The sequence below is a fragment of the Mya arenaria genome, chromosome 11, assembly GCF_026914265.1.
Source record: "Mya arenaria isolate MELC-2E11 chromosome 11, ASM2691426v1".
NCBI classification, from domain to species: domain Eukaryota; kingdom Metazoa; phylum Mollusca; class Bivalvia; order Myida; family Myidae; genus Mya; species Mya arenaria.
In genome coordinates, this window is record NC_069132.1 from 65588770 (window position 1) to 65614059 (window position 25290).

Below are 25290 nucleotides of genomic sequence, written 5' to 3' on the forward strand. Positions count from 1 at the left end.
GATTGACCAATGAGAATGCTTCTTACATAAAGCGTAGACTGGTTAAAGCATCCACCATTGAATGGAAGTGTCGCCGGTTCGAGGTGTGAAAAAAGTTTGTAATAGTAAGTAAATTACATTAGCATATGTCGGTAATAGGTGCGAAATGACCGTATATTCGTTTGATCTTATGATTGTTATATTAATCTAATAAAGTCACGCTTAATTGTCAGAATAGCAATGGTGAAAGTCGCAAAACCCTGAGCTGTCAAAAACGAACTGTTGACGTGGACATGGTTTCTGCTCAAAATGTACATGAATGACTTTTTATTTTCAACGAAAACACACACAGTAACTCAACTAATTGCATTTTCATCATTTTCTTATCCTCTCTCCATTGCAGACGAACTCTTCTATTGAAAGTGAGTGCAAGCTTCGGAAACCTGTTAGCCTGTTAGGGGCGTGGTAAAGCCCACGTGCAGAATTTCATTGTAAACAAACTGTCAGCAATAAATATTGAAATTTGAGTGAAAACAAACACTTGCAACCATGGTTGAGGCACAAATTGTCATGGTTGGAGCAGTGGTCTTCATTGTCTCCGCTGTTCTTATCTATCTTATATCAGCATTCACCATGAAGGAGAAAACATTTGAAGAAGTGATTGAAGAGCAAAGACGTCAAAAGGAGCTGGAAGAGGCAAAGATAAAACAAGAAAAGAAAGCTGAAAAGGATGCACGTAGACGAAAAAAGCCCAAGGAAAAGTCTAAAGGAGATCAATCCCCAAGATCTGGTAAAATTGTTACTGAGTCTGTAACAGTTGTCGAGCACAAGATGGTCAATCTTGAAATTGAGCCTGAAATTATTGAGCCAGTTGCTCCAGAAGTTCCCCTGAAAATGGGCAAGAAGAAGGACAGGCCAACGAAGACTATTCTGCATAACAGAGATGAGAAAACCCCCGTTGTTTCTGAAGATAATGTAGAAGAGTTTGTTCATGGCCCTGTGCCCAGGGATGATGTTGAACTGAAACACAGTCATATTAAACAGGATAAGAAAAAGAAAGATAAACAGAAGCAGGTCCAAGTGGTTGAAGAAATGATCCAGATAAAACAAACCACTGTGCAGGCTGCCGCTCCTCCTGCAGCTGAAAGTAAAGTGAACTTTAAAGGTAATATACTAAATACCTTGAAGAAACATTCTAAAATCTATTTTAAAGATCAGTTCCACTATCCTAACCTATAATCTGAAGTTATAACAACTATAGATTGAAGATGGGGAAGTTCTTATTTACAATACTAACATGAACAATGAAAACAAAGCAGCAAAAGCTTTGCAGGCCTGCTTATGTACATGTACATTGTATGCATTTGTAAACAGAGAAGTGAGCTCATTGAACATCAAGTACAAATGTGCAATTTTAAGTTATTGGTTATGTTAATATTATTTCCCCTATAATTATGTCACATTGTTGTGTTTCTGGTTACCCAAATGACCATGTTTTTTTGCCACTTGACAATTGTTTTTTAAATGTAAAACTATGAATGTCTAGCTATCTGACCGAAAAATGTAAATATAATTATGAAGTATATATATTTATCATTTTGCAGAGGGAGGGAATACCAAGCTGATTTCGACAGTGAAGACGGCAAATCTTAGCGATAATGAAACTCAGCAGCTGGTTGAAATTCTCCTTAATAAGCAGGGAGGAGCTTCTGTGGGGGCGTCAAGTGGATGGAATAAGGTATGTGCAGAACTTCTGTTTACTTTTATGAGCACTTTTGTGTATTACTTTTAATACACAGCATAAATACTGTATATTTCATAATCCTGCTCATATATGTCCATTTCTTAAGAATAACTTAATTGTAATTTTGAAATTTGCAATGACATACATGGCTTTTAATGGTTTTATATAGAATATTTCAAAGGTTGCATAGCATTTGTACATTAAAAGAAGTAATAATATGAGTTGAAAAGGACAGTTTATTGGAAAATCATGAAGAGAATTTGTTTATTATAAGTAACTGCCGGATGTTTTGAAAGTTATAAAATCATGAAGGGATATAAACATTATATATCTGTAACTGCCGGTTGTTTCAGAAACCTTTGAAAGGTGACCAGGAAGCTGCTCTACGCAGACAGCTGGACGATAAGGAAAAGGCTCTCCAGCAAGGTACATTGCAGTACATTTATTACAGTTTAATGTAATATCTGGATTTTTCTGGTTAATTTAATGAGTTTCTATAATTGAATTGTAATTGACTAAACTGGAACTAAATGATTTTTAAGATTTCGAAAGATAGTTCTAAACTGGACAACTACCATTACTATGTGTTGAACTGAAAACAACTATAATTATGCATATGCGACATTTGTAAAGTTTGAATGGTATGTATTAAAAAAAAGCTTGAATATGTTGGAATAGGTGTGTTTTCAGTTAAAATGTTTATACTTTGATTTCACACAAATATTACAGAGTTAATGCTGCACTAGCACGGATAGCGTTACTATTGCTTGAAAAACACATTAATTTTTGAACATATATATGAACCCCTGCGATTTGATATTTTCGCAGCAGTCTTAATCACTCTTTTTCCATGCATGTTTGCAAAAGTTTGCTGGTTCTAAGACAAAAAAGTTTTTAAAATGTTAAATCCGTGAGAGTGCAGCTTTAAGTAATGATAGCTGGATCAAATATAGGTTAAATATTTGATTGGCCTGTTCCATTTCCAAAACTATCCTATTGATGATTCACTCTTCTGTGTTTCCTTCTTCCATTAAGCCAAGCCTTTGTGTAGCTATCTTATATTTGATAAGGATATTCCTGTTGATAAGTCACATACAAAGGATAATTCAGTGCTTGTGTTAAAAGGATTGACGGCCCTTTTATGTAACTAATCTTTATGAAATCCCATCTATCACCAAATTAATTTGATCAATGGACAATGTCACAATGGTTGCTTTTAAAGTTATTAACAAAACCAAAGACAGCTTATATACATATGTGATAAAATTATATGAAAAACAACATTAAAAACAGCGAACAATAATAAAGTCCCTTACATGTATATATATATATATATATATATATATATATATATATATATATATATATATATATATATATATATATATATATATATATATGGCTTACAAATCTGGTTTGCTATGATATATCTAAGATTGTGCAAATTTAAGATCTCATTTTGTTAAGACACCTTGTTTAAAGACATCACATTTTTGAGCAGGGATTCATAAAACATCTCAAGTCATTTTCCTAATACTTGCTAATTTTCCAAATACTTTAATATCATTGACTTAATAAAAAACAACGTTCTATTATATATATACACTTTTAAATTGATATTATAAATACTGGGCCAGCCTTTGATTAAGCAATTCATATAGAAGTTGTAACTTTGTCATGCATGTACATTCGAAACCTGTTGGCTTGATATCTCAGGGACCGGCCAAAATACATCAAGCCTTGCGAATATCGAGCCAAGCAGAAAAGCTTACATAGAGTAAAAACAAATCGGTCCTTTACATCAAGTTCGTGCCTTTACAGGAAATCGAACCAACTGGTTTCGACTGTACGTAAATGTTATGAAATAATTCTCTCACTAAACCATGTTGTTGTTTATTTTTCAGAACAAGAGATGGTTATTGACGCCCGGAGAAATGTTAAAGAATTAAAACAGGAGTTGAAAAATGAAGCAGCCAAGTCTCAAGCTAAAGAAAAACAATTCAATGAAAAAATAGAATATCAGGTAATTGTTTTTTTTCACTTTTAAGGGAATGGTGGGGGGCCTTTGTTACAGTAAAAATAGCGTGTGTTTTTTAAAAAGGTGCACAAATATAGGATGATACAAAAATTATTTTATTTTATGTTAAAACTCATTTGACTTTATTGCGGTCATTTAAACTGATAAAGCCTTAAAAAAAAGTTTGGTTGAGGTTACCTCAGTATATAATAAAAATAAATGTTTTTTTTAAATGTGTAAAATGTAATGACAGCTTTATAAAGAAGAACTTTGACACAATTCTCCAATGATGAAAAGAACATTCTTACAAAACGTCAAATAAAATGGCACACAAAAAAGCCTAATTACCCTAAATGCACCTGTTTCTTAAAAGGATGTACCCAAACTAAACCAATTTTTTGAATAATGAATATGGCCCATGATGTTAAAGATGCTAGCAGGAAATATATCAAGGACCCATCCAAGTATATTTTTGCCACAGGCTCGCGAGGTTGCCGCATTCCACCTGCGTTTACAACAGACTCATGAGCAACACATGACCGAGGTCGCGCAGTTACGAGCCCACATTCAGAAACTAGAGGGCCAAGCTGATCCAGGAACTATGCAAAGACTTGTTGATGAAAATAAGACTCTGCGCGATACACTTGCTAAAACACAGTAAGCTTTTATTGAAATCAGACAGAATGTGCCCTTAGTCATACACTAGTGCTTGCTTGGCATATTTTTTTTTTTTAACAAGCCAGGTGTTATATGAAATGCAGATTTAAAGCCTGGAAAGCATTTAACAAGAGCAGCTTGATAAATGATTTTATTTTTTTACTTAAATATTTTTATGCTCTTTATAGTTTTTCTACTTGATTTACATTTTTAGCATACATTGAATCATCAATGATTTTCTTTGATGGAATTCCACTGATTATTTACTTTCATGAGCAAAATTGAAAAAGTGTATTGAAAATGTTTCATAATTTTCACTGTCTCAATGCTTGTAAAATTTATGTTAAAGCTTCATTCAATATACTTGAATCTAATTATTTCTCATATGATGTAGTTCTGTTCCTTGCCCTGGAGGTATTGTTTTGCTTCACATTTAGTGTTGAAATTACATGTAACTTAATATATTACAGCAATTAAATATTTACTGCTGTTAGCAAATGGAACAAGCATTTCAAATTTTTGAAGCATTGAATAGTGGCACCAAATCTATGACTGCCTTTTGAAAAAACTAAGTTTCAGGAATATCAAAAGACCGCCAATTAATAGATGTAAAAGATTTAGATGACAAAACCACTGAATTTGAACTGCCAGACTCTGGTGGGCTGACATTAATGATTAAAGGCATCAGGGTGTGCCACTAGATTATTAGTAAGTTTCCCTACAATTTTTGTTGCTGATTTTTCAGAGCGGATTCTCTGCCAGCAGCTGATGCCAATAACCTGAAACAGAAGGTGAGCATCTTGGAGAAGGAGATGTCGAGCCTGTCCCTGAAGCTGAATGCCAGCGAGAACACCAAGAGGACGATGGAGAAGAAACTGGAAAAGGCCGAAGCTGAGCTGAAGAAATATGATTCACAACAGGTAAATAGAGGTTACTTCTTCATATCAGACTTTATTTTAAAGGGCTAGACACCAGATGGTCCAAAAATGAAATACAGTATTTCCTGAAAACAAGCCTAAAATTGTTAATGCGAGCCAGTAGGAGGCTGATACAACATCACTTAATATACCTAAAATAATGAACGCAACAATCATGTTGATGTCTTATCTGTGTTTCCCCTAATAATGCATAATGGTTTCCCAGTTTAAATCATATCTGTTTATGAGTGCAGGTTAATATACTGACGCTATTTATTAATCTTACTTGGATTTACGTGGTTGACTACACAAGTAAATTTTGAATTGGAAAAATGCGCAAAATCTGCAAATGATGCATGTGTTGAAAGCGATGTGATACATCAATAAGGAACATTGTATGCATTGTATACACAATGATGTCAAATTTATGTTATTTTTTGATAATCTTATTTTCTTGCAATTGTATCATCTGGTGTCGAGCACCTTGAATCCCAAAAAAGGAACAATGATTCAACATTTGATACAGAATAACATATTGATCACATAATTTTAAATGGTTAAATTATTGTTTTTTTCCAGTCAAATGCCAGCAATGTCCTAGAAAAACGCTTGGATGAGCTTAGCCAGGAACTACGCAAAGGCGAGGCCCAGAACACAACACTGACCAAGAACCTTCAGACTAAAGAACAGGCTGTGGATATGGCACAAAAGGAGTGCGCCAGTCTACGTACAAAGCTACAAGAGCTTGAGGCGGCCTTAACTGCGAGCGATATGTCTTCACGGGAAATAGTAGAACGTCTTAAGGTATGGATTTTTCTGTGTGTTTTGTTTGTATAAGTCCAAAACCTGCTCTTGTTTTTAGGGGTCAGATAAAGTCTATTTTTCTAACTGAAAATGTTTTGAATTGTCGAGGGCACTTCATTTTTTTGCTAAGAATTTGTGTAGCTACCTTATAAGTTGTTAAGATTGAAAAAATTAACTACAAGACTAATTTTGTATTGATTTTAAGCTGGAAAAATTAAACTGGAAAACTATATTCATATTTATAATGAAAATTAAAATCTATCGAACCGTAGCAAAATTTTATTGGAAGGAATAAAAAATTATAACAACTTGAGGATTGGAAGTGGAGGTGATATCGGAAATCGATGCAGATGGAACTCTAATCCCTTCATCCCTTTCAATTATGTTCAAATATCCCCTTCCCATGTTTTCTCCTCATGTTTGACCTTATTTTCCTTGACCGAACACTGTGTACAAAACCCTTTCCTCACTAAATCTTAAACCATGGATTAATTTAATGGTCGTCTGTTTTTTTAAGACATAAAGTTGAGGTATTGTCATAGTCTTGTTGTTGGCATTATCGACGTCGATGAGGTCGGTGTCAAAAAAATATAACCTTAAGCTTGGTACAACTGTTAAAGATATTTAAATGAAACTTGGTACACATGATAAAGATATTGAAATGAAACTTGGCACAATTGTTAAAGATATTCAATTGAAACTTAGTACACATGTTGCCAGAAACAATATGACCAGTTATTAACTTATAGCAAAGCCCATAACCCTAGCCCAAATCAATTTTAGAGCTATGCCCCTTTAAGCAGACAAGTGTTGGGGTTCACACCCCTGTGCTTTTGAAGTAGCTTTAATTCCATATTCTTCGCATCTTATTTAAAAGATGGTTTCTTTTTTTACAAATATTTGTGTGTTTGGCCAAGCACATGTATTTAAATATCTGACTGAATTAAGTTTCCAAAATCTATATACTGTCAATAGATCTAATAACAACCATCAAAAACTTACATTTGAATAAAAAAGATGGTTGCTCAAATTTTACAAGAAAATTTTGGATATGGAATTAACGCTACTGTGACTTGGGAGTTAAATTTTGTTATGGGTGATAGTATTTCATGTTTTTTGTTTATTTTTGATGAATTACACAGGCAGCAGATAGACAAAAGATTGATACAGACGGAAACTTAAAAAACTTACAGAAGAAAATTGAAAGTTTAGAACAAGAAAAATCTGGTCTCGAAAAAGAGAAGTCTGCTCTCTTGACCGATGTACAGGTAAATAACTGGCAGAAACAGATTATGTAGTTCTTGCATGTATTTAATAGTCTATTTAGAAAAAGGGTTTTAGCCAGAATTTAAAAAGGGCAGGGTGCTGCAGAAAAAGGACAGGATGGTTAGGGTTTAAAGGGCACATTCAATCGGGCTATGAAGAACTTGGAACATTATGAATTTGGCAGATTTTTTTTGAAATTGTGTTTAATTGAAGAAATATCGGCTGTAAACTGCAAGATATGTATGTATTTATAATCTAATTATTAATGTTAAACAAAGCATAAGAAATATTTGACAGCCTTGAGCATTTAATTCTATGAATGCAGAACTAAAGGGTGACCGTGCTAGTCTCAATGAGGGCAGGGGGGTGCTACAGAAATAGGACAGGGTGCTGCACCCTTCCATGACTCCTGAGCTAAAACCCTAATTTAGAACTACTGTTTGCAAATGAACTCAGCGTTTGAAGGTTTTTGAGCATTGAATGACCATGGCCTTTTGACTTATTCCAATATCTCCAACTAAACTTAGAATGAAGTGCAACATCTATAGTCTATCAATCGACTTTATACAAGACAGAAAGCCGGCTGTCAAGTCAGCATAGAAGTAACTACTCAGGGACGGTCTTTTACACCCAAAATAGTTCTATACATGGACAGTTTGAATTGGTTTCACATCAACCGGCCAAAGCCTTAAATTACACGCTTTGAAATGGCGAAAACTTACAGTTCAAAATCGTGTTTGAGGCGGTACAAATTGACAGTCTGATCTTGCAAAGAGGCATAATTATAATGCTTTTATAAACTGATAAACAAGTAGGCTTTGCTTAGTTTATTTGCAAACAGTTAGTGAAAGCAAAAAGCATTGTTGGTGTAAAACTAAGTTTGTTGATGCTGTCAATATTGGATGATGCTATTGAATCTTATCATGTTGATGAAGGTGTTTCAATCCCATTCATCCCCATACCTATATGTGTATTCCTAACCAATATCCCTCCGTGCACTTGTTGAAAATCAGTTTTATTGTATTGTAAGGAATTCAAATAAAATCCCTTTGTAAGACTTGCTTGAAAAGAATGTTATTGACTTGTAACTTTTTTTGCCTGAAAAAAAAAATGTTTTGTTTTTTATCATAGCTTGTTGCTGTTATTAGCGATGTCTGTATTCAGAAACCTTAAAATGACTTGATATTAATGATGAATTTAAAGAATAGACGAGAAATTCATCATACTTCTGTTGATATCAACTTTTTTTTCTCCATTTCTGTAAAGTACTTTAGGAAAAAACATAATATATAAATAACAGAATTTTCCATATTCTTTTTTCTACTCTTCAAGCCATATAAAATCCTGCTAATAATATGGAATCAATAAACATAAAAAATTCACAAAGTTGTTGACCAATTGGATATGAAAACAATCTCATGTAAAAAACGAAAAAATATAGAATTGATGAAAGCAAAACTGACACTATATGTTATTAGGAATTCAGATAATTACATGAACTAGCAGTATTAAATTTACTACATAATCATTTATTTAGTCGAAATTAACACGAGTTTGCAAGCCCTGCACTGGGAAAATGTCATCTGGGCTTGCTAAATTTCTGAATTTTATATAGCAGGGCTTGATTAAAAAGATGAAGCCAAGTAATAGTGTAAGAATTTGGGCGGGCTCGTCCAAAAGTTTCGATGAATGTGTAAAAATTTTTGCTTTCTTTTTTACCAGTCATTGAAACAACAGAACACGAGTCTGAATACGGAACTGAAGGTGAGCAAAGATACAGTTCAGACGGTGGCTGCTCAGCCGAACGGCGATGTGGACATGATCAGCCTCGATGAACATAACAAACAGTGAGTGGAAATTATTTCAAGCTCAGTCTTCTTAAACATGGTTTAATGATTTTATGAGACATAGATTAAAGCATGTGGGTTTTGTTTTATATATTCATAGCTGCCATTTTATTTCACAATGGCACATCATAATATTGTAAGATAAAAAAGAGTGTTTAAAATAGTGTAATAGTAAAAAATTACTTGAAAATTCCAACAAGCTGTGTCGTTCGTGACCATTATAACAATTTGTATGCAATTTTATTATATTACTAATAAGGATTTCAATTTGAAAACAAGATGGTACAATTGTAAATATTATTGTTTATGTGAAGATCTGAACTTGAGAAGTTTTCTGTTTGGAAGCTTCATTAAATGTGTATTCTCAATTGTTGCCATGAATAAAACAAGAGAAATGAATAAATAAATATAAATATATCTTTGTCATTTATAGTAAGTACATGAATGTTGTGAATAGTCTACACATTAGAAACAATGACACAATGGGCCGATTGTTCATAACCTTGTGAAAAAAACAACGTCATAGTTGTTTACTTTCAAATAATTTCTGCTCTGGAAGATTAATAGATACACTTGTCATAGGCTTTATATCTTACAAGATTTAAGATAACTGGTTCAACAGTTCTTGTTGTTTTTTTTAAATGTATATATAAAATATTTTAGTATAAGAGCTAACAACAATGTCATTAAAGGGACTGTACACCAGATTGGCAACAACTTATTTTTTTCTGTTACGAATCTCAGGACAATTATCTCTTATAGAATGTGTTACGCTCTGATATCATAATTGTAAAAAAAGTAACAAAATGTAAAAAAAAATATTTTGTCGGAGACCGGGTTCGAACCCGTGCCGCCAAAATTGCAATCCAGCATTGTATCCACTGAGCCACGGTGGCTTACTCTAATTGGGTGACATATTTAAGCTATACACCTACCTCGGTAATATCACGTGATAACACCTACTAGCCAATCACGCTTAAGGAATGAATTCTACCTGGTAGACATACCCAGTAATCTTTTTTTAATGGAAAAATACGAAATAACTGCTAAACTTAAATAAATTGTTAACTATATGGAACTTCAGTTAGTAAGTTTCAATGCATTGTACACATCGATGCCAAGTTTATGTCAGTTTTTGACAATTTTCTCTTTTTTTCGCTATTTTATCATACAGAGTACAGCCCCTTTTTATCATGTTGTTAACTTTAATAAAGTTCTGAACAACGGGTCTATTGTGTCTTGAAAATACTTTTTAAAAAAATAGCAATTTCATTGAACAGATTGAGTGAGAAGACAACAGAAGTTGCCTCCCTTGCAAAGGAAATAGAGAACAAAGTTACAGAGTTGCAGGACCTGAGAACACAGGTGGAAGCTCAGAAGAAGAAAAATAATGTAAGTGAAGAGCTAGCATTTCATGGATGAACTTGCTAGTAATAGCCCTTAATCAGATTGCTAGTTTTTCTGGGCAAGATTGTACAACAGGTCCTGCATGGAGTTGGTCTAACAATATTGAAAAGATTACCCATTCCTTCCACAAACAAAATGAAGACAAGTAATTGAAAAAAAAAAATTTCAAATATAGAAATTTTTGATTTTTATCGAACAGTTTGTATGCAAAAATTGATAACAGCAGCTCCTTCAAAAGTAAATGTTTTGTCCACACCATGCACCATTGCGAACTTAGTGACTGTAAAGATACTTAGAGATTTTTTTTTCTGGTTTTAGGACTTACGAGAAAAGAATTGGAAGGCAATGGACGCTTTAGATAAATCTGAAAAATCTCTCAATGAAAAAGTACAAAGTGCAATTAAGACAAAAACGGTAATTATAGCTTAAATCATTCCTTTCATATTGTGAAATGTGTTTTTTTGTTTTCAATATATTTTTTTTATTGCCTGAAAAATGTCGAGAAAAATGTTTCAAATACATATATTTATTTTTATAAACATCCCCTTTCTTTTGCATCCTTCAAAGTTATAGCATAAATGGTTTCCTATTATATACAAATTTTTATTTCAAAATAAGTTGATAAATTGCTAATTTGCATGAAATTTAGTTTAAAATGATTCTTTATACCCCTTTTAAGTTGTGAATATGTAACGCCCCACTGCCTTTCTTATATTGCTTTGCATTATCAAATAAAACATCTTTATCACATTAAACATTATTTTTAACCCAACACCAGCATTATTGTAAATTCCCAATTTATTCGTAACATCCTTTTATGACCATGCATGGCTGTTGTATTCAAACATCCCACATTTTTTTTTACAGCCATTTCTATGCTTTGAAGTAAAACACATTAAAGGGGCATTAGCTGCAATTTAAGTGTAATAAAAAATAAAATATATCTGAACATTTTGAAAACTAAAATACCAACATGATGTATACATGTTTTGTGGCTTCCTTAAAATGAACAAATTATTGAACAGTTTTTATCTTTGTAGTCATGTTTCTATTTAGTCTGACCGCATTTTCTCAGAAGCTCCAAAGCATAACAAGCTTAATTAACAGGTTTCATTAAGCCAAATTTTGTGCTTAATCTTGTTTTGAAAAATAAGTTTACCATGATGATCATGAAGACATTTTCCTTAAAAAGTCTGAAATACTTTTAAGAATGTAAATATGACACAAATTATACCGAAGCAAAAATAGTGAGCTCAGCTTGAGCCTGTAACAAGGAGTTTAAGATGTTTGGAGAAATTTGGGCCAAAGGGTTAATATGAAGTGTTCAGGCGACCTTATGTAACCAGTAGCTCATTTCTTTATCAATAGAGATCAACAAATATATAGGTAAAAAAAGAGTTATGTTCCTTTAATATTCTAACTTGCTCGTAGGCGTTTATAACTAGACTCCCTGTCAAGTATAAACCATCAATTTTCTGCTTAAAAAGTAGTTTGTGGTTTGCTTTTCTGACATGAGATAAAACTTGTATGTTAAATACGGTTGTAAAATAAAACTTGAAAAGCTTCATTTCAGGCCATTAAAATACCAGGCTAATTGTGAAGATATTAAAATATACAATGTGCACGTTATTAAATCAGATTACTTCTCAAGTGTTACCGTGATTAAGTTGATGATTAAAACAAATTTTAACATACATGTATAGACTACATTATGTGTATGCTAATTGTGCTTTTTGTCATATAATGTTGTCTGTGACATTTTTGATGATTTTTCGAATTACGCATGAGCAAATATCCAGAAATCTTAAATAGCTTACAAAATTCTCTGATTTATTTATTGATCATCGGAGAAATAAGAATCATTTTTTTATTGCAAACTTTTTATTAAAGACACATTGATAATTAAACTGATTTTTTAAAAATAACTTAGGCATTACAAGGAGCTTCATGAATACCATACATTATAATTAAACAATATTATTTTTCTGCATTTGAAAGCCTTTTTCCCATTTGCATATTTTATTGTGCTGTAATTTTACTTTGGAAGCAATTACATCAAAAGTGATCAATATGGGATCAGATTTACAAAATACACCGACAGCAGTGAATCAAATTAAGGAAAATATTACGTTTCTTGATCACCCCTTATTTATTTACAGGAGGAGGTACAAGTGATCCAGTCTGAGTTTGAAAAATACGACCAGTCTGTTCTCACTCGACTGTTCCCAGACATATCGGTGTCCAACAAATCTGTAAGTCAGGCAGTAACAAATCCATGAAAAATGGATTAGCGATGGTGGTAAAGCCAAATTGGACAAGATGTTAAAACTTGTACCGGAAATATGAAACACTGGAGAATTTTGTCTAAAATGTCCTACCATTGATACATTGCATCATAACATAAACATGGGAAACTAAGCATCTTGGAGATAAATTATCTCATATATATTATTAAACAAATTTAGACCTTGAAGTGAGGACAAGTCCATAGTTTGTTATGTAGTCAATTTTGTACAGGAAAGCCTGTATTTTGATGTGTAGTCCACTTATAACAGCAAAGTTCATAGTTCGAAATGTAGTTCACCCTTAACAGCAAAGTCTGTAGTTTAAAATGTAATTTCCACTTTTAACATCAAAGTCTGTAGTTAGAAATGTAGTCCACTTTTAACATAGTCCATAGTTTAAAATGTAGTCCACCTTTAACATAGTCCATAGCTTAAAATGAAGTCCACCTTTAACATAGTCCATAGTTTAAAATGTAGTCCACCTTTAACTGCAAAGTCCGTAGATTGAAATGTAGTCCACTTTTTACAGGAAAGTTCCTGGCTTGAAATGTAGTCCTCCTTAAACATCCAATTCCGTAATTTAATACCTGCATACTGCCTTACTGTACTGTTATTTTAACTGAGCCTTCAATTTTCAGAACCATAAAGACTGGATGACAGAATTTGAAAAGGAAGTCTCAAGTCACCTTAAATCCCTCAAGCAAGCTCCGTCTGGGTCTAGTGAAAATGTAAGTACAATGGTGGTCCTAATGAGATATATTAAAGTGGCACTCATATTAAAAATCAATACATACATATTTATGGCAAACATACATTTTGAGTGATAAACCGTCAACTACTTACTAAAAAATACATTTATTGAAATATTAATTACTAGTAACAAGATTGTAACTGTGTATTAAATAGCTGAAAATGCACAAATATTAAATAACTGGTGGGTCCGTAAAGATTTACAGCGATCTATTCATTAGGTAGAAATGCCATGTTGTTTACACCTTTTCTATCAAATAAAACATGGTATCCTTTATTAGTTCTAACTTTTTCGATGTTTATTCATCCTTTTTGGTAAATTAAAACAATTGTATTAATTGTGGTACTGCTTACTTTGGAGTAAGAGTGCATCTTTTAAAATCAAATAGATTTTTGAATTTCTTTATCCTTATATATTTTGTCAAAATGTTCTTAGATAAGGTTGCCATAATGTAAGGAAATAATATAAACTGCGACTTCTAAAGATATTATGAAAAAAAAATGATTAAGGTTAGGTAACTTCTGAATATGACACCACTGAATGCAGGGATGTGATTGACCTGGCAGCTGGAGGGCTGAAACATTTTCAGCCATGGGTAATGGGGCGCTCTTGAGGTCAAAAGCGCACTTCTGTAGAAGAAAAAATTGGCTTTTTAGAAGCTCTTTTGTTGGCTCTCTATACTTTAAATTTGAAGCAAACTGGAATATTAACTTAAACTTATATGTAAGTGAAAGCCACCAAATAGTTTTTTCAGTTTTTTTTGGTTTTTTTTTTTTGGGGGGGGGGAGGGCTCTGGGGCCAATAGATCCGCGGAATTCCAAATCACATCCCTGGAATGTATTGTTCAAAACATTCATTTCATTTGTCTGCATCGTTTCACCAGCTTTTCTCAAGGATTTTACATGGCGGATCTAACTCAAAGGTGATTGGTTGATGGGGATTTCAAATTATAATATAAATATTTATTTATTATGCAAAATGTTTAATTATTATTTTATTTGAAATATCCTGATTATTTTGTCCTTAAGCACAATTCTTTTTCAGGTTTATGATATTCTTGTTTATTTTTCCCTTATTAGGCCACAATTGTTTGGCCCTTCCCAACGCTACTGTTTTAAGCTGCTCTAGTTTAGTTTAAACTTATTTATTTTTACAACGAATGTAACAAAAGTCATCGCAACTTATATTATTCACTCTTGTTGGCACAATGTTGTGCGAGAGTGTGGTCTTGTGCTGCGGGAAAACCCACTTGTTTGACTTGGTGACAAACCAAACTCAAATGCGCCCAGGCCAGGAAACGAACCCAGGTCACCAAAGGGAGAACCGAGGGATCATATCACTGTGCTAAGCGCTAAGCCTTTTTGGTGGTTATAATTTTTTTTCATTAAAGTATTATATTTATTGTGGCCTTACAAGTTTGTTATACCTATTTAAATGTTTTGGTGTGAGGAAATTTTCTTTGGTTATTTATCCCACATTTTTAGCTCGACTATTCGAAGAATAGGTGGGCTATACTACTCGTCCCAACGTCGGCGTTGGCGTCCGGTTAAAGTTTTAGGGCAAGTTGGGATGTTCACTTAAAAGTCCAATACTTTTTATTCAATTGAGTTAATACTTCACACAGTTGTTCAGGGCCATTACATGATGAGGTTAGATAACTCCATATTATTCTTTACATAGATAATGGCCCCTGATTGACTATGAAACTTAGGTTAAAGTTGAAGGACAGGTTGGGATATTTATTAATAACTTCTATACCCTTCATTCAATTGACTTAATACTTCACACAATTGTTCAGGACCATCACCCAATGAGGTTACATAACTCCATATCTTTAATACAAGTTATGGCCCCTGATTGACTTGATTAAAGTTTTAGGCAATTAAAAGTTAAGGGCAAGTTGGGATTTTAATAAAAAAAACTTCTATACCTTTCATTCAATGCACTTAATAAAATTCAAAATTATTTACGACCATCTTACAACAAGAAACATAACTCCATGTTAACCCTTAATATGAATTATGTCCCTTGAATATATATATATATATATTTTTTTTTTTTAATTTCTTTTGACAGCACATTTTTAAATTCTTAACCAGTTTTTTACCAAGGGAAAACAAGGAGGGCTAAACTATATGGCCCTTGAATTTATTATTATTATATTTTTTTAAATTTTATTTTAATTTCTTTTGAAAGGCATATTTGTATATTCTTTACCACATTTTCATAATGCATGGGTGAAAGTTTTCAGTATTGATACTGAATTCAGTATTTTGGATTTTTTTTATCCTATATAATGTATTGTATAAATGGCATTTCCCTATGTAAACACCCTATTTTTAGTATTTTGAAAAATTCAAACTTTCACCCATGATAATGGGAAATCAAGTTATTTGAATGACTTGCGTCATTTTTCGGGTGGTGGGAGGGCAGCATCAAAGTCACCTTATGTATTGAGTAATTTTAGTTAGGTTTGACATAGACCAAACTTGGTAATATTACACTGTTATTGTATTCACTTCTAAGTCATAGCGGCGAAGTCGAGCGCGCTGTCTTAGGACAGCTCTTGTTTTATCGAGTGTTTTCATGTATGCATTAAGTGGCATTAACTTCTGCATAACCGTCAAGAAACATATTGATGTTAACACATATTTGTTTGTGTCAGTTTTAGGCAACCAGCCAAAAAACAAAAAGTATGCTGCTTTTTATTTTCGAAAGAATGCATTCCAGATGTTTAATCCTCACACTAATCTAACAAACTTAGTGCAGTGTTGTGATAACTTTCATGCTGTGTATTTCTGAAGGAATTAAACAAATCTTCTTTTCCATTTCAGAGTGCCAAATTTGAAACTGAGATCTCCGATTTAAAATCGAGGTTGTCGAGTGCGGAGGCATACACAGCTGAGTTGGAATCCAGGGTCGAGACTGCTGAATCTGAATTACAGAAGGCTGAAGCTCTAACCAGCAAGTCAGATATAAGTGTTCATGAGATAGAAACCGCGTTACGGGAGGCAGAAGCCAACCGTGACCGATTGCAATCTGCCCTCGATGAGTCCGAGAGCTCCTGCTCAAAGCTGCAAACTCAGGTGGCGCAGTACAGGAATGTGCTCGGAGAAACCGTAAGATTTCTAATAAATATTTTTTGCTTTAGGTATACATTTATAATTACAGAGAATAAATTTCTGAAAATTGTAAAACATGTTTTATGATATTAAATTTGAGATTTTGAAAGGTGTTGAAATACTGAAATGAACATTTAAATTGCGTTTATATTGGTATAAAGTCAACAAAATCGATTTTCTGGATTGCTTACTTTACTTCTTGTAACATATAAGCCTGGCTATCTACAATCAAGATTTATAGTCTTCAATACATGTCATACTGTGGAAACCTCGGCATGTTTTTTTTTGTTTAAATGCTACGGGATTTTGACATTAGCCCAGGGGATTTTAACGAGACTAAAAATAACCGCATCAGTATCTTGTACGTTCCATATTTCTAAAAGGCTCCCCATTTGATTTAAAATAATCACACAGCTCCGGCATGTTTGTGTGCGTGTTCTGCTTTTAAAGAAGCCTTTTATTATCCCCCGCCTATGAAATAGGGAGGGGGATATTGAAATGGCGTTGTCCGTCCGTCCTTCTGTCCGCTTGTCCGTCCTTCCTTCCGTCCGTCACCTGCGTTTTCTCAGTAACTAGCCGGTAGAATTTCATGAAACTTAAAATAAATATGAACCACTATACTGGAATGATGCCCGTCCAAAAAAAAATTTGATTTGTCCTTGGAGTTATTGCCCTTGATTTTTTGAAAAATGCACATTCACAGCCATTTCTCAGTCACTAGCTGGCAGAATTTCATGAAACTTAAAATAAATATGAATTACTATACTGGGATGATGCCTGTTCATTTTTTTGGGATTAGTCAATTGTACTTGGAGTTATTGCCCTTGATTTTTTGAAAAACTCATTTACAGCCATTTCTCAGTAACTAGTTGGTAGACTTTCTTGAAACTTGAAATAAATATGAACCAACATATTGCGATGATGCCTGTTTATTTATATTTTGGATTGTGTAATTTCCATACGAGTTATTTGCCCTTGATTTATTAAAAGATCCATGTTTGCAGCCTTTTCTATGCAACTAGCTGGTAGAATTTCATGACACTTGGAATAAATAAGAACCAACATACTGTGATGATGCCTGTCTATTTTTCTTTTGGATTGGTCAATTTTCCTTAGAGTTATTGCCCTTGATTATTAAAAAATCATTGTTTGCAGCCGTACCCATTCACCGCATAACCTATGCTGTTGAAAATAGTGCAGTTCCAGATAAGACGCCGCTTTAAAAGGTGGCGTCTTATCTTATACTGTACTATTTTGCAATGATTTATGTTTCCGAGTAAGCAGTTTCGGAAAAGACAGTTTTATTTAATCATCCCTCTGATTTATTTCGTTAATTTTTTTTATCATAAAGTAGTCCCGGTCGATATTTTATAATTTGGCTCGGAAAGGGATAAACCAATGTGCCTATCTTATTCTTTCTGAGATTTTTTTAACCTTCAAGCACAAACAAGCCATCATTGGCGGGGGATATCTTTTCACTGAAAATGCTTGTTTAACTAGCGTTTCTTTTTACCAAAAATCAGTGTATTGAGAATAGATTCTGTTAAAAAATATATTGGGCAAATCAATCTAGTCTTCATTTTTCCTAGCCACACAAACAAAAGTATTTTCATTTCTTTAATTCCTGGGGAATGAATATCCCTTGCAGGGAGACAAGGGGATGAATCAAAATTCCAGGTGCTATTCTTTGTGGACATTTATTGGTGCCAGGTTTGAGGATATTTCAAACGTTGGTTAAATTAGCTTATTTAATAGTGAGGATGTTTTTTTTAATTCAATGGAAATAAATATCCACTGCAGGGAGAAAGGGGTATGAATCAAAATTCCAGAGGGGGATATATGTTATTCTTGGTGACCATGAATTGGTACCAGGTTTTAGGACTTTTCAAACATTGGATAAATAAAGTAAATAAATAGTGAGGATGACAAATTATATGATTGTGACTATTTGTTTCCAGGAGAACAAGCTGACTCAGCTGGAGTCGAGCGTTGAGCAGGAGGAGAAGAAGTGGCAGGAGAAGTTGGGTGCTAAACAAGATGAACTTACACAGGTACAATACTGGTCTTAATTTCTCACGCTTAAGAATAAGTGTCTAAGTTCATTTAAGCTGAACTACTTATTTGAGCTTGATTTTACTGAACATAAATAAGGTTATCTTTAAAAAAATCCTCAAAACTCCTAAAAGGAGAACATTTAACAATACTTTCAAACCTGTTGGCTGGAACGCGTAGGGACTGACAAAAATACCTGGGGACTCGAGAAATTTGAGCCAAGTGTGAATGCTTACATTCAGTATGAAGAAAACATTCCTTAACATTCAGTTTGAGCAAATGAGGAATTCGAGCCAAGCGAGTTCGATCCAACAGGGTTTGACTGTATTGTTAAATTTTTTAATTCTTTTTTTAGTTTTGAGACATTTAAAGGATTTTATAAAAAGATAATCACAATAACCTACTTTATGTAGGCTCAAGCAAATGATTCCGCTTAAATGAACTAATTATCTCATAAACATTCATGGCTTATCAGGGCTTCCGAAGGATTTGATTTGAGAAGTTTTAACCAAAATTAAGCGAGTTATACACTTGCAAACTTTCTTTACCCTTGACTTATAGCATGAGTTTTAATAAATTATCCATCAGCTCAGTTTACAATATAATATTTACACCTCAACTTCCATTCCTCAAATGAACTAAAACGGACTCTACATACTTTAACCAGCCCAACTGCGTGCATACCCTGATAATACATCAGCCCCGCAATTCATTCCTTAAATGTGTCCTTTCATATGCCTATTGCCCATGAAGTGTTATTTAATTCATAGGGGTTTGTGTTCCAATTAGCTTATAGCTCTCACAAGATCAATTGACCAATGATTACCACTTTTTTTAATTTAAATGGCTAAAATTCATAGGGAAATGTTAACGTTTCTTGTTTATAATTGTGTTGCAGTTGAAGTCTGAAATTGCATCATTACAACAACAGTCGAGCACGGCGCCAGATAGTCAGGAGGTACGCTATGTGCAAAATTACAACTGCTGTTATTATCTGTGCATACTGCATGCTTACCTTATAATTATGTAGCTTATACTCTGAAGCATAATTTTGTGTTATTTTGAACAGTTTTTAGTTGAATTCTAAATCTGTTAAAAATTGGTAGTTAATTTGTTATTATATATTTTAGTATGACTAACAGCTTATAGTTAAAATTTAATATATAATACATGTGTGTACCAGTTAATTTAGAAAAGGTAAGAAATAAAATCATGAGATTAGATATGAAAATTATTTTTATCTTCCAAGTTACTTTGTTTTTATTTTAAAAAGTGAATTTTTCTCTGGTATGGCTACACAGTTTTGGCATGCTTATTTCACTGCTTGAAATGCAATCTCCATAAAAAAGTTTGTTGTGTAATAAATATGTGTTTATTCTTTTTGACATTTATTCGTTTGTGAGTAGGCTAATCAAAAGCCAGAATGTATCACTAATAATCGTTCAAATTTTTAAAATCCCCCTTTTAGGATGTATCCGATATAGGATTTGCATATCGCTGTGTAGAGAAAAGTTTATCTACAATTGTAGATGAGGTACGCAGCTCACTTTTTTCTGGGAAAACACTAACATTTACACTAACTGCTATTATATTATAGTATGTATATATATATATATATATATATATATATATATATATATATATATATATATATATATATATATATATATCATGTGTTTATTGTATTATTAGCCTTCGAAATAATTCTCTTGCGAAACTTGCCCAATCAGGAAATTTGCTTTTAAAATGAACTTGCCGGAAACCTGTATTTGCCGGAATAAAGTTAAGAAATAATGCAGCTTTTTTCCACCGCTTTATTCATTCCAAGAATTATTGGCCTTTCCTTACCTGCCTGAATCTCTTCAGTGCAGCGAAAACAAAACATTTGTTTTTAAATACATGCGCAATGTTTACTTTAAGGTAACAAGGTTAAATAACCGATTAAAAACAAATAATCTGATAATGGTAGTAGAAATAAAATATGTAATCAAAGATTTCCATGATAATTAACTAAGTTATTAATTTGCTTGACAGCTTTATGAAAAGTGTGTAAAAATCAGTAAACCGGAACTCGAACGTTAAATGCACTGTTGGGCGACGCATTTGAGTTTTTAATTGTATGACTTCATTTTACCTGTTGCTAGGTTTGGGCATGAGGGTTATTTTGAAGACTTATTTATTTTACATGTATGTTTGTACTCATTTTCATTATATGCTTGCTGTGTTTATAAGGTTTAGGCAAAACCAATATATATATTATTGTTGTATTTACCAAGTTCACCAGGGGGTTGTTTCATTTAAGATGTTGGTCATCAAGAGAAATTATTTTTATATTAGATTTTAGTTATGTTATAATATATTTTACAAAAATGAGCTATTGCCTGCGTGTTGAAGACAATATTTGGACTTAAAACTATTGAATTAACGGCTAAGATCCTTTATTATAATGTTATAATTGGGCCCAGTAGGTTTAAAACTTGTTCCTCCATACCTGATGTGTTATTTTTCATATTCTATTAGTTTATGTCAATATACATACATGTATTAAGTAAGATTTTTTCATATTTTCATAACAAGAAACATCAATGGCCTGGTGTTTAGGAAGAAGAAAGTATTGAGTGCTACCTTATACATTGTTAACTTTTTGGACTTTAACAAAACATGTATTTGTTTGTGCTAACAAAATAGTTAATGCAGTGTTAAAAACTTAAAATGGTATCCTATAATATGAATAAAAAACTTTTGCTTGATGCATGAAGATTCTTAATTTCTCATGCCGGTAAAGCTGTATACTCATATGCACATGATAGTGATAGTCTTTATATTAAAACCCCATGTTATTTTTAGATGACATGAATTAAAATCTTTATGATTAAGAATGGGTGGAGAGAGCATAGAGGTTTAACTTTGTCTGTCAACATTATGATCTGCGGCTTCACATTTTACTTGACAATCAATGACTTTAAGGTGACTTGATGTAGAGTCTTTAAAATTGGTATATAAGTTAATTTTGGGTTAGTAGGTCATGGAGACCTTTAAAGCTGCACTCTCACAGATGGACCGTTTCGACAACTTTTTTCATTTTTGTCTTGGAATATGAAAAACTGTGATCTGATTTCTTGTCGGCAGTCTGGTTTACACAAAAATCAGCTCATTCCAAGACAAAAAATAAAAAAAATGCCAAACCGGTCCATCTATGAGAGTGCAGCTTTAATGCTCTAGATAGGCAACGCATTTAAATCAAGAAATTCCTGTCTATTAAGTTTGCTTATGTCAGATATATCGTATAACAATACAAAATGGCGTTGGTGCATGAAATATATATCTCTGTATTGGAAAAATAGGTTCTTGTTCATCATATGAAGTATGTTAATTAAAATGACTAATATAATACAATCATGTATATACATGTCCATATTTTTTAGTGAACTAAATTTTGTTTGAAAACTTGGAAAAAAATCACTGAGGATTTCAAAATAACCTTTGTAATTAAGTCAATAAAAGTTGTTCAATTGAAACAGATTTTGGTTTCTTTGGTAACATTGGAATTTGTTTATTTCAGATGAAAGAAAAAGTAGCTAACCTAGAAACCCAGTTACAAGCATCAGATGACCGCTGTTCACAGCTACAGTCTGAATTGCAGCAGGTATGTACTCTGGCTTGTAAATTTCAGTTAAAGGTCTCGGAAGACAGATGATGTTTATGCGGACACTTAATTAGATTGATTTTGAGTTACAAGCATGAAGAGAAGGGTGTTCACTGTTTGATAGGGCAGGGCAGGGCTGGGCTGGGCAGAACAGGGCAGGGTAGGGTGTGGTAGGGCAGGGCAGGGAAGGGTAGCAGGGGCAGGGTACGGCAGGCCAGGGTAGAGCAGGGTAGGGTAGGGTATGGCAGGGCAGGGGTAGAGTAAGGCAGGCCTGTGAAGAGCAGGGTAGGGTAGGGTATGGCAGGCCAGGGTAGGGTATGGTAATGCAGGGCAGGGCTAGTGTAAGTCAGGCCAGGGTAGGGTATGGCAGGGCAGGGGTATGGCTGGGCAGGGGTAGGGTAAGGCAGGCCATGTTAGAGCAGGGTAGGGTAGGGTAAGGCAGGCCAGGGTAGGGTAGGGTATGGCAGGGCAGGGGTAGAGTAAGGAAGAGTAGGGTAGTGTAGGTCTCATGACATGAGTGAACACAGGTGCTGGTGTTCACAGTTATGTGTAACGTTTTAAGTGTCACATTGTTTTACATTGTTTTAAGAATTGTTACTTCTTCTTTCAGACTGAGAGCAAGGTTACAGAATACAATATTAAAATAGTGGAATTAGAAAAATCTGGTTCAACCATAGTCGAAATAAATACAGTAAGTATACTTCAGTATAAATGACACGAAATTTGGTACTTTTGATAAATCTGCTGCCGATTTTATTAACAGGATAACTTAATCCGCAGATTATCTTTTGGTTTGTTTTCACAATCAAGCAATTTCATTGGTCAACAGGATTTTTTGGATAAATATTAGCCAATTAATAAACATTTTGACTAACTTTAACCAAGCCAAAGAATTAAACGGTCTTACATAATTGGCTGCAGGTATTTGTTTCCATTATTTTGAGGATATTTTTCCTAATTTAATGACACTTTTTTCCAAAAATTATTGAATAAAAAGTAAACAAATTTTGTTAGTGTTTTTATTTTTTAAATCATGGAATCATTGTTTGTGCACATGTTATAATATTTGTTATTCTTTTATGTGTTACACTGTTATTTTTTTTAATTTGAAGTGTTTGCATGTTAAAAATTTCCTGATATGAAATGCGAGGCTTTTTTCCAATTTTTGCTAAAAAAAGCCATGATGTATATAACAGTTGTACCTGTAAATAAAATCCGAAAAAAAAAACAAATTCAACAATTCTCATTGTGAACAAAAAGGGATAGAACAGCATGAAGTTTGACTACCATCTAATCTTAGTGTGTTTAATAATGCTACATTTTTTATGCAACAGGAGCTAGAGACGATTAAAACCTCTCTTGCTGCGGAGCAGAAAAAGAACAAGGATCTCGCATCTCAGATTGTGAAGTTGAATGGAATCATCAAGACAGGACATGATGCTCTCACTCAGGAACAGAACCTGGTGAAGAAACTTCGGGAACAGATGTCCAACGGGACTGATCAGGTCGGTACAGGGATGGCAGACAAAATAGCCTTTACTTAAAAGGGCATAATATGGATTGAGGCCATAAAATAATAATTTTAATGCATTATGATGTTAAATTCGTTTGACTTCAGTGATCAAAACAAAAAAGCATATGATTTATGAACATATATATTCATATATTTGCAATATTTTGACGCTTTTTTTAATTGGGGAAATTGTGGCTACTTAGCTGTGAATTTGGAAAACCCATTTATAAAGGCTAATATTTTTCCTAATTGTAAGGTTATGTTGGAAATTTGAAAATCAATAGTTAACGATAAGTAATTTCAAATAAGCTGTCATGGTCGATGTAAAATAAGACATCAATAAGAAGGTTTTTCTTATGTTTACAGAACTCCACAAGTGTGCCAAAGCAGACAGAAGATCAGGTATAACGTCACTGTGGTTTATTAGGTTTGAATAATTAGCCAGGTTGCGAAACACTACTTGTACTTATTAGAGGCAGTTGGCTTTAAAATTTGATTGCAGAATCTCTATTTTCATGTGTAGCGGTCTCTTCGACGCTCATATATAAATGCATTTCTTACGATTTTGTAGTTGTCATTAAAGTTGAGCCTACCAGGGGCGGATTCAATGTTTGAGGCTAGAGGGGGCGTATCTTAGTGATGTTATTATTTTATTTGTGCCCCTCCCTAAAAACAGAAATGTATTTGGTTTAAAGCGTTAGTAGGGGGCTTGGGGGTATTCCCCCTTGAAAAATTAATTAATTTTTAGTCCAAGATGGTGCCACCCTGGATCTGCGTGTGCCTACTCATACTTGTGTGTGATGTAGATCACAAATTTGCCATGTGTCTGGTAAACCGACTTCGCATTATTGGATGAATTGGCACATGTAGCTTTTCGCAACCTCGCTATTGTTTGTTAGTACATGTAAACTGAACAATAACAAAATGACAAAAGGACAAAAAAAAGTGTTAGGGAAAAATGGCTTTTTTTATCAGAAATGGTAAGAAAACCACAAGGCGGTGGTTTTGGGTAGGGCCGGGTTAGCCTAAACAAATCTTTTTGTTAGGACTAATGAACTAATGTTTCTTTTTTAAACATTTATCTAATTTGATCCGAAATGTTAATTTTTAGATCCTTTTGGCATATTCCTTAAGACATGTACACTTCTGCAGCTTGTTATTTTAGCCTAGCTAGTAAGTTTACCATTTTTACTATATGTATAATGGTTATTTCTTCTATGTGTATGCTTGGTCTTGAATGATTTCTGTAAATGTCTGACTGTAATTTCTGTTTACAGAGATGT

The 25290-nt window shown here is 33.4% G+C and overlaps 1 protein-coding gene across 7 annotated transcripts in view; it reads left to right on the top strand.

The window, feature by feature from the left end:
• The first annotated feature begins 21 nt into the window (after nucleotides 1-21).
• Nucleotides 22-25290, top strand: part of LOC128209053 (kinectin-like) — a 38388-nt gene continuing 13119 nt past the window's right edge. For 4 of the 7 annotated variants that reach the window (XM_052912876.1, XM_052912874.1, XM_052912880.1 and 1 more), the window contains exons 1-22: nucleotides 22-104; nucleotides 383-1144; nucleotides 1584-1717; nucleotides 2077-2149; nucleotides 3628-3746; nucleotides 4222-4397; nucleotides 5143-5317; nucleotides 5894-6118; nucleotides 7261-7386; nucleotides 9107-9231; nucleotides 10512-10623; nucleotides 10957-11052; nucleotides 12798-12890; nucleotides 13562-13651; nucleotides 14558-14596; nucleotides 16509-16793; nucleotides 18755-18847; nucleotides 19747-19806; nucleotides 22411-22494; nucleotides 23105-23185; nucleotides 23829-23999; nucleotides 24374-24409. In XM_052912876.1, coding sequence (XP_052768836.1) covers nucleotides 529-1144; nucleotides 1584-1717; nucleotides 2077-2149; nucleotides 3628-3746; nucleotides 4222-4397; nucleotides 5143-5317; nucleotides 5894-6118; nucleotides 7261-7386; nucleotides 9107-9231; nucleotides 10512-10623; nucleotides 10957-11052; nucleotides 12798-12890; nucleotides 13562-13651; nucleotides 14558-14596; nucleotides 16509-16793; nucleotides 18755-18847; nucleotides 19747-19806; nucleotides 22411-22494; nucleotides 23105-23185; nucleotides 23829-23999; nucleotides 24374-24409 — 3009 coding nt within the window. In that variant the 5' untranslated portion in view covers nucleotides 22-104; nucleotides 383-528. The remainder of the gene's footprint in view (nucleotides 105-382; nucleotides 1145-1583; nucleotides 1718-2076; nucleotides 2150-3627; nucleotides 3747-4221; nucleotides 4398-5142; nucleotides 5318-5893; nucleotides 6119-7260; nucleotides 7387-9106; nucleotides 9232-10511; nucleotides 10624-10956; nucleotides 11053-12797; nucleotides 12891-13561; nucleotides 13652-14557; nucleotides 14597-16508; nucleotides 16794-18754; nucleotides 18848-19746; nucleotides 19807-22410; nucleotides 22495-23104; nucleotides 23186-23828; nucleotides 24000-24373; nucleotides 24410-25290) is intronic. The other 3 variants (XM_052912875.1, XM_052912878.1, XM_052912879.1) reach the window with 3 other exon arrangements.